Source organism: Trematomus bernacchii, unplaced genomic scaffold (assembly GCF_902827165.1).
Source record: "Trematomus bernacchii unplaced genomic scaffold, fTreBer1.1, whole genome shotgun sequence".
In the NCBI taxonomy this organism is placed as follows: Eukaryota; Metazoa; Chordata; class Actinopteri; order Perciformes; family Nototheniidae; genus Trematomus; species Trematomus bernacchii.
The window spans coordinates 2,307,271-2,321,545 of NW_022987573.1; the positions used below are offsets into that span (position 1 = coordinate 2,307,271).

A 14,275-nucleotide genomic window follows, 5' to 3' on the forward strand; every position below is an offset into this window, starting at 1 on the left:
TCTGTCAGCTAACGTGCACAAACACATAAGCAAACAAATGAACGGCTACAAAAGCAGTTTAGTCTGAATAACATGTTTTGGGGGATGATAACACATTTTAGTGTCATGTTGTGCACTTTACTTCTGAAGATATCAAGTAATCTTCTGATATTTTACTAAAGCAATAAGCCCCATCAACCGAGTTTGTTGAAATCTTTATTTCTTTTCTCCATTTGTGGTTTCAAAATACCCTTGTACAAATTATATTTTCAGAGTGATGCTTTTATTGTCAAGGGGCAGTTAAAGATGTTGATGAAGTGCCTGTCCGCAAGAGCAACAACAATCTTCAGAAAAAGAGTGACAAAAAAACCATTCCACATTGATTAAATGTTTGACTTTTAATGCTTTAAATAATGTGGACATGTTTTATTTCCACACCAAGAGCTTGTACAAATTGAAGTTCTCATAAGACGCTGAACTCTTTACCTACATTCTTTAAATAGTTAATTAATTTGGCCTGCTTAGAATCAATGTCGTGTTTAAGGTGGCCCAACACCCTCCAAACAGCTTAAGGCATTATCTCATTTTGTTGACACAGTAAACAGGAAGATGAGACAGAGAATCCAGTCTGTTTATTGAGAACACAAGGATATCCTTGTCATTGACTCACATTTCTGCCGTCCTTCATTGTTGTCTGACACAGCGAAGGTTTTTTGTTTATTCAATATGTGTATGTCTGCATGACGTGTGTTTACAGTTCAAGTTGCCTGTTGGCTGCATGTCTTTGTCCCAGAAACAGGGGGCAGTAGAGCTCTTTGCACAATTTACACTCAGTGGTAGAAACACCTGAGAACTCTAATGCGATCCAATTGAACAGCTCAGTCATACATTCGACCTTTAACTGCTTCTTATTGAGCTTTGCTGTGGTGTTGCACTGGATTGCATTATACTGAGAGTCATTTTGATGTTTTGCCAACAACCACATTTACAAACATGAAAAGGCGAGAATATGAATAGCTCATTTATTTTTCAAAGCGTCATTCACCACATGGGCTTACACACATTTACAAAACATAACAAATAGGAGCTAACATAATTAGAGCGAAACACCCAAATATAATAAACGTATAAGCATGTCAAAAAAAGTCAAACAAAGTACGAACAGAATTCCTCTCCTTAGACAACACATCTGAGACGTAAACTGTGCCTTCATCACATTAAACGCAAAGCACCATCCTATGCTGTTGGAAGGCAACACAAACTTTGCAATGAACCAGGTTCTGACCTCTGCATTAATCACTGTCAAGCTCTTCAGTATATTTGCAGTTTCCCCACTTGAAAGGGATGGTACAGTCCATAGGAGGTTTTAACTGGGTTTCACTCGTACAATGACCACAACTTTGTTTTCTTTTTAGTTCTTCTTTACTTTAGTTCTTGTTGTTGCAGTACAGCATATGTAGGTAGTAAGGTTGTAAGGTGAAAAACCTTAAATGAAAAATAAAAAATAATAAATGCAAAAATACATGCTTTACATATATCTTTTAACACTTGTGAATATTGTTCTTACTTTCTTAGTGTATTTTTATGAATTAGGTTTTTAAACAGTTTTTAACTCATGCAGTCTCATATGAAATGCAAATATAATAGACTGAATTTTTAGCAGCATTCAAACCGTTTTTATCAATCTACATATCTCAATAAACAAATCACATTCGTTTTTAAATCAACAATCATGTTGCTTTAGCTTGAGGACATCAAACAAACAAATGACAATGAACTCGAACGTACGTTCTAACGTGCCCCACGAACGGCAAGTTTTATGACTCTTAAATAAACAAACAGTTCGTCTCTCACCGGCCGCCTCTCCAGCTTTTTATGGCTGCACCAGTGCTGCTTCTTTGATGTTTCTTCTGCGCGACGTTGCTGCTGCTGGACGCACGCTTTTTAGTTTGTAATGGAGGATTCTTCTCCTTCTCCCTTCTCTTCTCCCTTTCACAAAAAAAACAAATCAGCACAGTCTGAATCTAAGATTTAGGAACACATTTCAACATGAAACAGCCCATCAGTCGGTAAAGTGATCGTTTGGTGTTTGCCATGTTGTGGGTCAAGTTCTTTTAAGTGGTTTGTTGATTGATTTTCTGTTATCCCTTCGTGTCCTCTGCAGGAGGCGTTGGAGGCGTGTCAGACCAGGATCTCTAAGATGGAGCTCCAGCAGCAGCAGCAGCAGGTCGTCCAGTTGGAGGGGCTGGAAAATGCCACAGCCCGGACCCTCTTGGGAAAACTTATCAATGTGCTGCTGGCCCTTATGGCTGTCCTTCTGGTCTTTGTCTCAACTGTGGCCAACTGCGTGGTCCCCCTGATGAAGACACGCTCGCGCTCGCTCTCCACCCTCCTCCTCATCCTCCTGCTGGCCTTTCTGTGGAGGAACTGGGAGGCTCTCTCGGGGTACACGCACCGCGCTCTGCAGCCCCCCGGATGACCAGGGGGGGGGGGGGGGGGCCAGCACATGTTGCTTTGTTGACACCAGGTGATGTAACTTTAGCTGCGATCAAGCAGGAAGTATGAAGAACGTGACTGCCGCTAGATTGGCTGCGTGGCCGAGCACTGAACATTCGGCCGGGCCCATTCGGACACGGAGTCGAGAAGAAGAGGAAGAAACGGAGTGAAGCCGAGAACACTCATGATTGTCCCTTAGGAAGGAAGAGACTGTTTACATTTTTGAAAATGAACTATTATGCTGCTGTCCCTCAGAATTCAGCATTGTACTGTTTTATCTTTAGAGTTTAATCAATTATAATGTTATTATTTCTAATAATATTATTTTAATTTCAACGTTATTTTATTCAGTACCATGTAGCATTACGCTCCTCTCACTACATGACGGGGAGCCTAGTCAGGAAACTGGGTTGGCGATTTGCTCCAAAGGCCTGGTCCAACTGTAGAGATGTGAAAATGTGGTTGATTGCCTTTAGGAAGAGAACTCTTACATAGCTGTGATTGGTAGATTTCAACCATGGCTATAAACCTTCCTGGGAGTTTCTCCTTTTCTTGCTGTGATAAAATGTGTTCGTACAGAACATTTTGAAGGACTGACCTTAACCCTTGAGTGTCATGATGACTTGAGACTTTTTGAGCTTCCTTATTACATTTCTAATGGCAAACATCAGATGCTTTTACTTACTTCATTTTAAAAGTAAAACGAGAAAGACGGTGTTACATAGGGAAGGTATAGACATAATGGGCCAACTTGCAATGGTATGCTGACCATAGAAGCGGCACATTAACATAAACAAAATCTGGTTATTGTTAGGCATCTGCAATATTTGCAACAATGCTGAATGTTTTTATTATAAAAAGACATAGGAACCAGACTTGTGTTTTAAAAGCAGAGACAAAACCATTTACCAAGTAAAATCAATTTGCCAGGATAATTGTACCCCGGCCATGTTTGATGTGATCGGGTCAGGAAAGAGAGACAACTTGTGCTTCTCCAGCTCCACCTCAGTTGGAACAGGAATGCTGCTTTATATCTACAGTGCAAGTCGTCTCCACTGCCGTGTCAGTCCAATGTGCACTAATATACTACTTTTCATCTAACTTTCTCCCTGCATTTTATTTCTCTGGCCGTCCTTTTACACCTTCTAATGGTGTCATCACCCAGTGCCAAACCTCACCCAAACTGAGAAGAAAGACGGGGGAGGTTGCTCCGGAGGTCTTGCTTTTTCTTCAGATATGTCATGAATGTCTTGCCTGGATGTCAAGGATGTATCTTTTTGCAGGGAACATCTTTTAGAAAATTCCCAATCTGAACATGAATTTGACTTCAGATCTTAATTAATCTGTTTCTGCACCTAGCCTCCTTGAGTACAGTAACTTGAGATGGCGTCCAGTCTTTCTTATTCTCTATCTGTCTCATCGAGTCAAGGACACAATAAGATGACCTTGCACATTAAATAGTTAATTGTGCATTTCATGCTGAGATGTTGATTTCCTAACAGATAGAGATCATTTGAATTGTACAGCTGCACTTTAGCACACGGCTAGATAACATGTAAGTCATGCTGAGGCCAGAGAAACCTTTGACAGACTTCAAAGGTTGTCACTCTTAAGACAGAAGGCCTCGGGGGGGGATCAGAAGAGTTGTCTCCGGACAGGATCACTGTCATCTCTTTCTCGATATAAAACCCACAGAGAGGACGCAGATCTGCTCGATTCTTCAGGTTGGACATGCAATTAAAATATTAGATTTATTGATCTTTTTAAAATGTTGACCTCAGCTTGACCTTGCAGTGACACCAATGATGTAGGGCTGTGTGCTAAACCACTCCAGTGCCTTCTGATGTCCTTTTCTAAGTGTGGAATAAATAAAGTGCATTCCTGACTAACTCATGAGCCATCACTATTTAATTTGTCATGTGTTTGTTGTTATTGTTAGGGGTGCATGTCTACTGTGGGGGGTATGGGCTGAGCACACACATTTTGTACTCTGAATCCCTTTTTTAAATGTCACTGTTGTAGGTTTCTCATGTGACCACCAGATGGAGAGCTTCTGCCTTGTATGCCCTTAAGAATCTCGCTTTGAGAGGCTGTGTTAAGTTTGTGTGAATGGTTTTTAATAGAGGGAGGTAGGGGTCTGAACTAAAGGAGGTCTTGCACCTTATCAGGAAGGAAACAGGTTGGGTGGAAGCCCCCTTAAACCGCAGCCCTACTGCCAAAAACCAGAGTGGGCCACCAGGGACAATATTTTCATTATAAACACAGGAGAGACCATGCCCCCCCCAGACTTTATTATAATATTGTCTCTCTCACACACACACACACACTCACACATACACATACACACACACACACACACACACACACACTCACACACAAACATTAATTCCGTTGAATGCCGTGTTTGATTGAGCAGCTCCAAACCGCAGCACTCATCAGTCACACCTCGCCGGTGATATCTGATGCGGTCAGCTTTGACCCGCACCGAGCCTTATCCCCGCAGGAACTCATACACGTCCTGCCTGCTAGTGCTAGGGCTCGCGCACACACGCACGCTCACAGTGTTGAGACTGTTGGTGGCTCAGTTATTGTGCTGTGCAGTTGGGGGGGTCATTATGTTGCACTTTATCAGAGCGCTTTCCTCTTTACACTGCCAGATTTGATGCGCATGGCTGTGCGCCAAGGTAAACACGGGGCGCACTTATCTGCCCTTCTGAAAGCTGCAAGTGGTGACGGAGAGAGTGAGTCTGTCCCCAGAGGAGTCCACAGTAAATAGGCACAAGCGATTACGCACGATTTAGCATCAACTTTAATTATTGCATGTATTCAGAGATAACACTTCTCGGGCTCGCCTGCAAACTGATTTATGCAGTGTCTGACACATTCGTGGTAGTCTGCCTACTAGGGATCATTCATTTCTATTCAGAAATGTGAGCATATGCCCACCCTATCCAGAGACAAAAAATGCTAACCATATTCGTGCATTTTTTAGTGGGGGCGCATGTGTTGTGCTTGAATATTTATGAGTAAAGCTCGCAAGAAAGCTGTGTTGGATAGATGTGATGTCAAAAACCGGAAAGGTGCGCTGATGTGCCCATCTGGTAGCACTTTCACGCTGCTTACTGTGCCGTATGTGCCCAAAACGGAACCCTCCGGATCTGCAGAACTAATCTGAGAGCCGAGGGACTGGAGAGCACAGGAGGTGGGACTGTGACCCGCCATTAACCCCAAGATGAGCGGAACCACGCAGAGAAGGAGATTCATCAAGTGGCCCATTTTGAGAGAAACAAGTTATAATCATTACAACTTCATATGACAGGGTCTCAAATAAGTTCATACAGAATGTTCAAATAGACCTATGTAGCCTCTGTGATATTGTTTTGAATCAGAACAATTTGGTTTGAAATGTATCTGAACTTTATGGCATTCATGTCAAATTATCTTTTTTTATTTATTTTTTTATAATTTAGTCATAGCCTACATCTAATAATTATGCTGTTGTCGATCACAACAAAGTAGCCTGACAGTGCTTTGATAGGAGGGGAAGGTGTGCCACTCTTTAGGCTTAATCAGTTGAAGACTTAGTAAAGTCCACATTTTCCCTAAATGTGTACTTTAATAATGATTTTTTTTATTCATAAAATATTTTTTTCAGCGGAACTGAAACATCACTCCAAACAAGTTTAAACACATTTGTGCAGACAATATCCAGAAATTGGCCACTAACAAATAAACATTAACTATTGGTCTGGAATGGACTATTGTTTAAAGATCATAAAAATCTCAGCAAGGCAGGCTATTGTGGCACAGTGCGCCTCGGGTGAGGCTGCTGAGCTGCTCAGTGGGAAGAGAGGGACAGGGGAGGCAGCCTGAAAAGGAAGCACGACTCGCTTATCGCGTCATTCTGGGTATAGGCGTTGAGCAGGAAACAGCCTTTCCTCTCGGATTGTCGCAGTAGAAACAAACACACATTTTTGTATTTGCTCAATGCACCCCACGGCACAGAACACGCGGAAGCCGGTCAGAAGGAAAAATGCCTCCTTCGATAGAGATAGCTGTTCTGCTCCTCGGCGTCCTGGCTTTGGAGACGCACCGGAGTGCCAGCGCGCTGCACATCCAACAGGCGTTCGCGTCTCCAAATCAGACCAATAACTTCGCGGTGGACCCGGTGTCCAGAAAGGTGTACCTGGCTACCGTCAACACAGTCTACCAGCTGAACGGGACCTTGAGCATCGAGGTGGAGCAGAGGACCGGACCGGTGGAGGACAACCTGTTGTGCCATGCGCCACAGCTGCCCCAGGCTCCGTGCGAGCATCCCAAATCCCTCACTGACAACCACAACAAGCTCCTGAAGCTGGACCGGGATCAAGGGGTCGTGCTGGTGTGTGGGTCCGTCTATCAAGGCTTTTGTGAGCTCAGAAATATCGAGAATATTTCGGAGATAGCGGTGGAGTTCCCACATCAGGGCGAGAAGACTGTTTTCCCTAGCATGCTGAACATTGCTGCCAATCACCCAAACGCATCCACGGTGGGTCTGATCTTTAAGAGCCACGGGGGGAAACACCCGGCTTCTCGTCGGGGCCACTTACACTGGGGCTGGTACCCAGTTTTTCCCAAAGAACCACAGCAAGGAGGACCTGCGCTTTGAGAACACACCGGAGATCGCCATCCGCTCCCTGAATATCAAGGATCTATCCCGGCTTTTCACCTATGACATTAACCCTTCAGAGGATAATGTATTCAAGATCAAGCAAGATGTTAAAACTAAAAACAAGCTGAACTTCGTACACGCTTTCATGCAGAAGACTTATTCCTACATTGCCTTTAATAATGACGCGAAAATGGGCCACAAGGAGAGCCTGCCCAACAGCATCCTCGCCAGGATATGTCTGGACACCGAGAACCCCCGAAAACCCAGCGGGCCGGAGAGCAGGAAGCTCACTGAATCCTACATCCAGATGCCGCTCCAGTGTGGATTTAACGGGAACATTTACAACCGGCTGCTGTCCGTTTACCCCGCGGAGATCCCCACAGAAGACGGGAAGAGTTCCGAGCCCTACCTGTTTGGAGTGTTTTCCAAGGCGGACAGAAAGTCTGCTCTGTGCGCTTTCAAGTTTGGAGACATCGATGAGGAGATCCGACAAGGCCGCAGGAACTGCTCCAACTCTCCCAGCAGCGATGTCCAGGTGCTGGACAGCGTTATCCAGGGCTCCGGGGCAGCCTGCATCCAGAAGGGAAACCTGGTGGTAAGTGCTTCATTTTATTTTGTCAAATATTACAGTCCAAATTGGGGTCATTAAGGTACATTTGATTTAAATGTTGGCATGGTAGGCTAATATTAAAATGTTATCAAGTGTCATTGGCCTAATAGTCTAAGTTATCAGACAAAATGGCAATTAATCGACTTCTCTAATTGAAAACTTACCCAAGTGTCAGTCTCTTGATGGGGCAGAATATGAGAGAAGGAATAAGGAAACAACAGAGGCATTGCTATCCTCACCAAGACATTTTTCCACTTTTTAATTTTAATTTTATTTTGCATTGATTGTTTGATTGTAACTATTTTTGATTCAGATACATGAACATTTAACAAAACATGGAGATGCTGAATATAAGATATTTAGTTTGATAATTTCCTGTTAAATACCTCTACCACTTCTGACCATAGCTCTTGTATTGCACATAAACACACTTGACCTCCATCATTCTCTGTCTGATTCTGATTTATGAAGGTCCTTACATTTGTTCCAAGCCTACAAAACAGATAAGATAAACTCACTCATAACTCCTTATTCTCTGACAGTTTCCATTTCTGGTTACAGCGGTTATCCTCTTTAGCCCTGAGGCACAAGATTTGGAGAGAGGATCCCCCATGTCACGAGTAGAGGTCATGATAGATGCCCTGACCTAGAGCAAAGCTGGGGGTTATGGGAAGGGTGAGATTCCTCTCACATCCAGCAGCTCCCTATCTTATCAAATGTGAGGAGAGGAACAGGTCAATAGGCTACTTTGTTTTTCCATTATACCTCAGACATTTCTTTTTTTATCATTGAATGTGTGCTGGTAACCATAACTGAACCACATATTAGGCACAGTTTAAGTGAATAAATAGCAGCTTTGTCGCAAACACAGGGTCAGATATTATCTTGCTTTTAACTACATTTTTTCCATACCGAACTAAATATCTGCCCTTAAAGAAAATTAAGTGGTGCATACTTGCCCTTTGTGTATTCCCTCCATATGGATTGTTTCTGATAATAAAGGCAGAGAAAGCTTTGCCAGTTTTATAGGAATGCAGTGAAATTCCAGCTTTTTATTGAGGTTGTTTTGAGTGGCAGCGCTGAGGTCAAAGGAGGCTGTCCCCCAACCACTCTGCTGTCAGGTCAGAAAGTTGCCCTCCTCGCTGGCACTGTCTTGTCGTCTGTGGCCCCGGGGCCACTCCTCCCGTGACCAGTTTTCTGAATACTATCTCAAATGGCTCAGAGGCCTTCTTCAGATAGACAACTGCTCAGTTCAAAGTGGCCAACAGTGGATTCTTCTACATTTCGCTGTAATGTAGACTTAGATCTCAGAATAAAGCTATACTCTCTTAAGTTTTACTTCTGTGTTGCCATGGCCGCTGAAATGTGATCTTTTTGTAGTCGACATACTGAAGGCCAGCACAGAGGAAAAGCCAGACACAATTTATGATAAGAGAGACAAGGCTTCGAGCAGAAGGGCCTGTGGGAAACAACTCTCCAAATATCTACACTGCTTAATTCTTCATCTTTTTTTTCTTTTTTGACTTTGCGTGCTCTGAAATATTCAGAGAATTCCCAATAGATCCTGGTGCTCATCCAAGCATGGCACTAATGTTTTATCATTGCTCGCGGAGGATTTGACAAAAGCAGAGTCTTATGAGTGTTGAAGACCCTTGTAAGCCCCTTTCAAGTATTCACTGAGATGTCTAAAAAGTGATTTATAAGAATGAGCGGCACGGTTGTGATGTGCCACTATCAGCCCTTGTTTTCCACATCGCTTTCATCATGCAGCGCTCTTCCTGTGCTCTGTTCGTGCTTTCTAATCTGTATGGTGTGCTTCCATCTGAGAGCTAATGAGCATTGATCTCACTCTCATTTTGTCTGTGTTGTAGTTGCAGCCCGATCAGTTGGACTGCGGGGCGGCCCACCTCCAGCACCCCCTGGCCCTGCGGAGGTCCCTGAGGGCCATTCCTCTGGTTGAATACACGGGCCTAACTTCAGTCTCTGTGGACAATGTGCACAACCATACTGTGGTTTTCATGGGAACCAGTAACGGACGACTTCGTAAGGTGAGACACATAAGAAGGTCTACACACACACACACACACACACACACACACACACACACACACACACACACACACACACACACACACACACACACACACACACACACACACACACACACACACACACACACACACACACACACACACACACACACACACACACACACACACACACACACACACACACACACACACACACACACACACACACACACACACACACACGAAAGAATGAAACTTTTCTAAACTAACCTCAGGTTAAATCACAGTTGCAGCAGATGGTCACCACTGAATGGAGTTAATATTTTTAATGTGTTTGTGCCCTTAAGCTTGGAAAAACTTTAACAGGAACAGTTACTTAGTGCCGCTCTGATGTGGCTGCTTAGTCTTTCAATTACCCAAAATGTAGGTGTGTGATGAAACACGATGAGGAATGTCGGCTTTCATCCCGTAGGTTTTCTCAGCACTGTCACCACCCCCCCTGGGCTACAATCATGCGTGACCCATGACGGCCCATTAAGCAGTCCTGATCATGAGCTCTAATGTTCCTCAGACCTGGCTATTGTCTGAGAGCTCATCAACCAGAGCGCCGTTTAACCAGAGCGGTTGGCGAAGTATGACTCAGCCCTGCAGTGTGTTGGTCTGCAACATCTGCAGAGGGTCCGGCTCGTGAAAAACTTTTCTCGTCCAATTAACAGCATTCCTTAATTCTGTCTCAACCACATTCCTAGTCACCCCTGACTGAGCTGAGCTGAGAAGCTGCCTGCAAGCGCCACAAGCTGCTACTCAGCTGTCTGCAGGAAACAACATAAACCGACTCTGAGAGCTTTCCGACCCTATTGTTTTGCATTAGGCTTGTACTTTTTTACAACATGAAAACCATTGTGCTGAAGGGCAGTTTCGTGTTTGGCCTGCTCAAAGAGTTTCTTATTTCCTCTCCAGATGAAAGCCCTGTTTTTCGCCCCAGATGTAATTCGTTTTTGGATGGTTTAAACCAGATGCAAAACTTTGGTTGGGATGGTGTGAGCAACTGTGTATATGAGTGTGTTTGTGTATGTCTGTTGGCTTGATTGCAGGTTTGAATGTTTTTTAGGTGTTTGACTTTGTCTGAAGGCCAGTGTGAGTGGTTTAGTGATTTCATGTGTTTACTCAGATGAATGCTAACCCTGTGATTATATGCTATATGTGTGTTCTCTCCGAGTGTGTGTTATATAGGGAGCGTAGTATTTCTGTGACCTTGGGCAACAACACACTCTGTCTTTTACAGCTTTATGTGTCTTTTATTGTTTGTGTATGCATCTGTGTGTGCGGCAGCGTCTGTCTGTGCCTCTGTGTGTGTGTGTGCCCTGAGGATAGAGCTGTTACAGAGGTTAATGGTGCTGTTAGTGTGTGTAATGTGATTCTGACTGTGAGTTTGGCTCCGTCTAAACACAGGGGAACAGTGGTTGAGATTAAGTTAGGCCTCTTTTACTGTCTTTGAGAGGTCCCTCAGTAAAGTAATTTGTAATTACATGCATTTTTTAATGAAGTCTCTCCCTCCCCATTACCGCTGACTTCCATTTTCTGCCCCTCGCAGTGACCGTCTTTATCTCACTCACTCTCAATTTACTCCCCCAGTCAGTCCACTGCTCCACTCCACAGTTCATCGCTTCATTGTCTCCCCCTGGTACTCTGTCTGAAATATAAAAATCCCATTGATTCATTTTGCAAACAAACAGACTTTATCTCCCTCTCTACTGCCCTGCCTCCATCTCTTTATTCTCTCTCCTTTACACACAGGTACATATCCACACACACACACACACACACACACACACACACACACACACACACACACACACACACACACACACACACACACACACACACACACACACACACACACACACACACACACACACACACACACACACAGAATGAGCGCACAGCAGCTGAGCACTTCTTGGTTGAATAGGGTCTTTCATCTGCCGGCACATAGACAAAGAATGGAGTCAGAGAGACCTGCCAGTACAGCAGGTGTTTTGTTGGTTGACCTCGTGGCGCACTGTGCCTCAGCTCTCCTCTCTGCTCCTTTTCTGCTCCCTGTCCAGGTGTGTGGGCTGCTGTTTACTCGCTCTTCACTGTGTCACTCAGCGCATGTGTTTGTAGTCGCTGGGGCATGGGGGTGAGGACATAGCACTGCTGCTTACTATCTCCAAAACAGAGTGTGTGTGTGCGGATGGGTGGGTGGTGTTATAAAAAAGACAGTGATATTTATAGGTGGAGATAATTCATCTTATCAGAGGTTAAGCCAATGGTTTACTAAGCTTCCTGTCTGCTGTGGTTCAACATTAACCAGCACAGTCTCAGTGGGTGGTGGTGTGTGTGTGTGTGTGTGTGTGTGTGTGTGTGTGTGTGTGTGTGTGTGTGTGTGTGTGTGTGTGTGTGTGTGTGTGTGTGTGTGTGTGTGTGTGTGTGTGTGTGTGTGTGTGTGTGTGTGTGTGTGTGTGTGTGTGTGTGTGTGTGTTCAAGTGTTTGAGAGAGGGTGTTTGTGTGTTTAACGGATGGAGAAGTGACACAGCCCGTGCTTGTCACCAGATGCTGGTCAGTTTGCCAGTTCCTCAGAACGGCAGGATGTCTTCATTGAAGAGACACACAGCAATTCGCAGAAATAAGAGCTTTCACTGTCTGCGTGACAGGAAGTCTCACTCAGCGCAGTTTGTTTTTATACACAGCTCAGTGTGTGTGTGATTGTGTGTGCTTACGTACGTGAGAACATGTCACCCGTTTTATTATCTTGAGCTACAGGAAGGCCAGCGTGTAGATAAATCACTGCTCCGTGAATCGAGATTAGGCACAAAGCATGAACAAAGGACTTCCTGGAATCTAGTTACGAATATTTTTTAATAAAAGAGAACAACATTGGTGATTAAGAAAATACAATTAATAAAATCTGGCAGCTATCAAGCTTTAAGCATTGTATCTCAGTGAGATTCAGAAGAGCTACAGTTTCCATATAAAATCATGTGTATTTCTTCCATAAACCGCTTGCTGTTAGTTAGCTGCTGTCTCACAATAAGTGGCGTGATCATGACGTGGATTGCTGGCATCAACTCACCGTCAAAAGCAGGTGGAGGGCGTGAATAAATAAGCTGTTGAGCAAAACACCTGGCCCTGAATTTGAACTGAACTGCTTGATCAAAAGAAAACGACTGTGGTTGTATTGAGGTATTCTCAATTATTAAACAAGTTCTTTTGTATGCAGATGAAGAAAAAATGTTGCTCATTTACCTTTGCCAGGGAGTTAGCCTTGAGAAAAATAGTAATTTCAACATTTCTGGACCTGTTCCAACCTGTGTCCTTTGTCTTTTTCACAGCTGACCCTCTTGGCGAACATGACCTTGAGAAATCAATGGATGCTGAAGTTGCCAGCAAGTGAAGCAGTCCACCACATCATGACTTTCGACCCCAACGACAGGAACTTCCTTTATCTCATGACTTCTCACCATGTAAGAATGTGGTTGCAAGCGATGCTCGGTCTCAAGACCTCCTTACCTCTCTGTCCCAGATGTATTCAGGTCGGCTTGAAGAACAGTCATGATGACAACAATCAGACCTCATTTCACATCCAGTCAGTCATCCTCACCACAATTAAGCTGAACACACATATTTGTGGTGAAGATAGCCACGTGTGCAGACCTTCAGTAGATTTCTTTGCTGCATTTTTTAAACCATATGACAGGATGTAGCTGCATCTTCAGCATCTCTGTAGTTTGCAAATGCACCTGATTGTAAGTTTAACCAGTTTTTCCCAAAGCCTGAGGGAAACTCTTTAAAATAGTTGTTTTGTCTATACCAAAAAGTGCATACCCCGAAGATATTAAATGTAAAAAGAATAAAGAAAATCAACAAATTCTCACATTTAAGATGCAAAAAGTTTGCATGCTAAATGATTAGTTAATTTTCAATATTATTTTCGAGCAAATACAGGTCAAATCTTCCTCACTAGCTCTCCGTTAAAAAGAGTCCCTGTAAAGTCAGCTGTTTTTCCCTGAGTGTTTAACATGTGTGTGTGTTGTGCTGTGGTGTGCAGATGCTCAGGGTGAGAGTGGCCGACTGTGACCAGTGGACGAGCTGCGGTGAGTGTTTGGGAGCCGGCGACGCCCACTGTGGCTGGTGCACTCTGGAGAATCGGTGAGAAACACACACAGTTTGTTTTTGTTTCTCTGTCTGTTTCTTAAATGTCCCCATAAGACACTCAGCCTCTTTTCTGCTGCCAGTAAAATATATAATTCAATCAGATTATCATATCCTTGTGTGTCACATGCCACATCCTTATTTTGAAGTAATCTGTTTAGGAATTGTGGAAATGTCCTCTGTCTGTTTCGTCTGTATTTAAAAAGTAACTCAGCTGCAGATGTTTATATGAGTGGTTGACCTTACGCTCTTTTTGAAGCAATGAAAGATCAGATTGATGGCATAATAAAACAATTTCACCTTGTTGTTTTCATA

The 14,275-nt window shown here is 43.7% G+C and overlaps 2 protein-coding genes across 10 annotated transcripts in view; both read left to right on the plus strand.

Annotated features, from left to right (window-relative positions):
* Positions 1-4,381, plus strand: part of tmcc1a (transmembrane and coiled-coil domain family 1a) — a 38,425-nt gene extending 34,044 nt beyond the window's left edge. For all 9 annotated transcript variants that reach the window (XM_034126597.1, XM_034126594.1, XM_034126595.1 and 6 more), the window contains one exon: positions 2,144-4,381. In XM_034126597.1, coding sequence (XP_033982488.1) covers positions 2,144-2,458 — 315 coding nt within the window. In that variant the 3' untranslated portion in view covers positions 2,459-4,381. The remainder of the gene's footprint in view (positions 1-2,143) is intronic.
* A 1,979-nt stretch (positions 4,382-6,360) lies between these two features.
* Positions 6,361-14,275, plus strand: part of plxnd1 (plexin D1) — a 63,013-nt gene continuing 55,098 nt past the window's right edge. The window contains 5 exon segments of the mRNA XM_034126285.1: positions 6,361-7,036; positions 7,038-7,721; positions 9,608-9,784; positions 13,141-13,272; positions 13,857-13,957. Coding sequence (XP_033982176.1) covers positions 6,509-7,036; positions 7,038-7,721; positions 9,608-9,784; positions 13,141-13,272; positions 13,857-13,957 — 1,622 coding nt within the window. The 5' untranslated portion in view covers positions 6,361-6,508.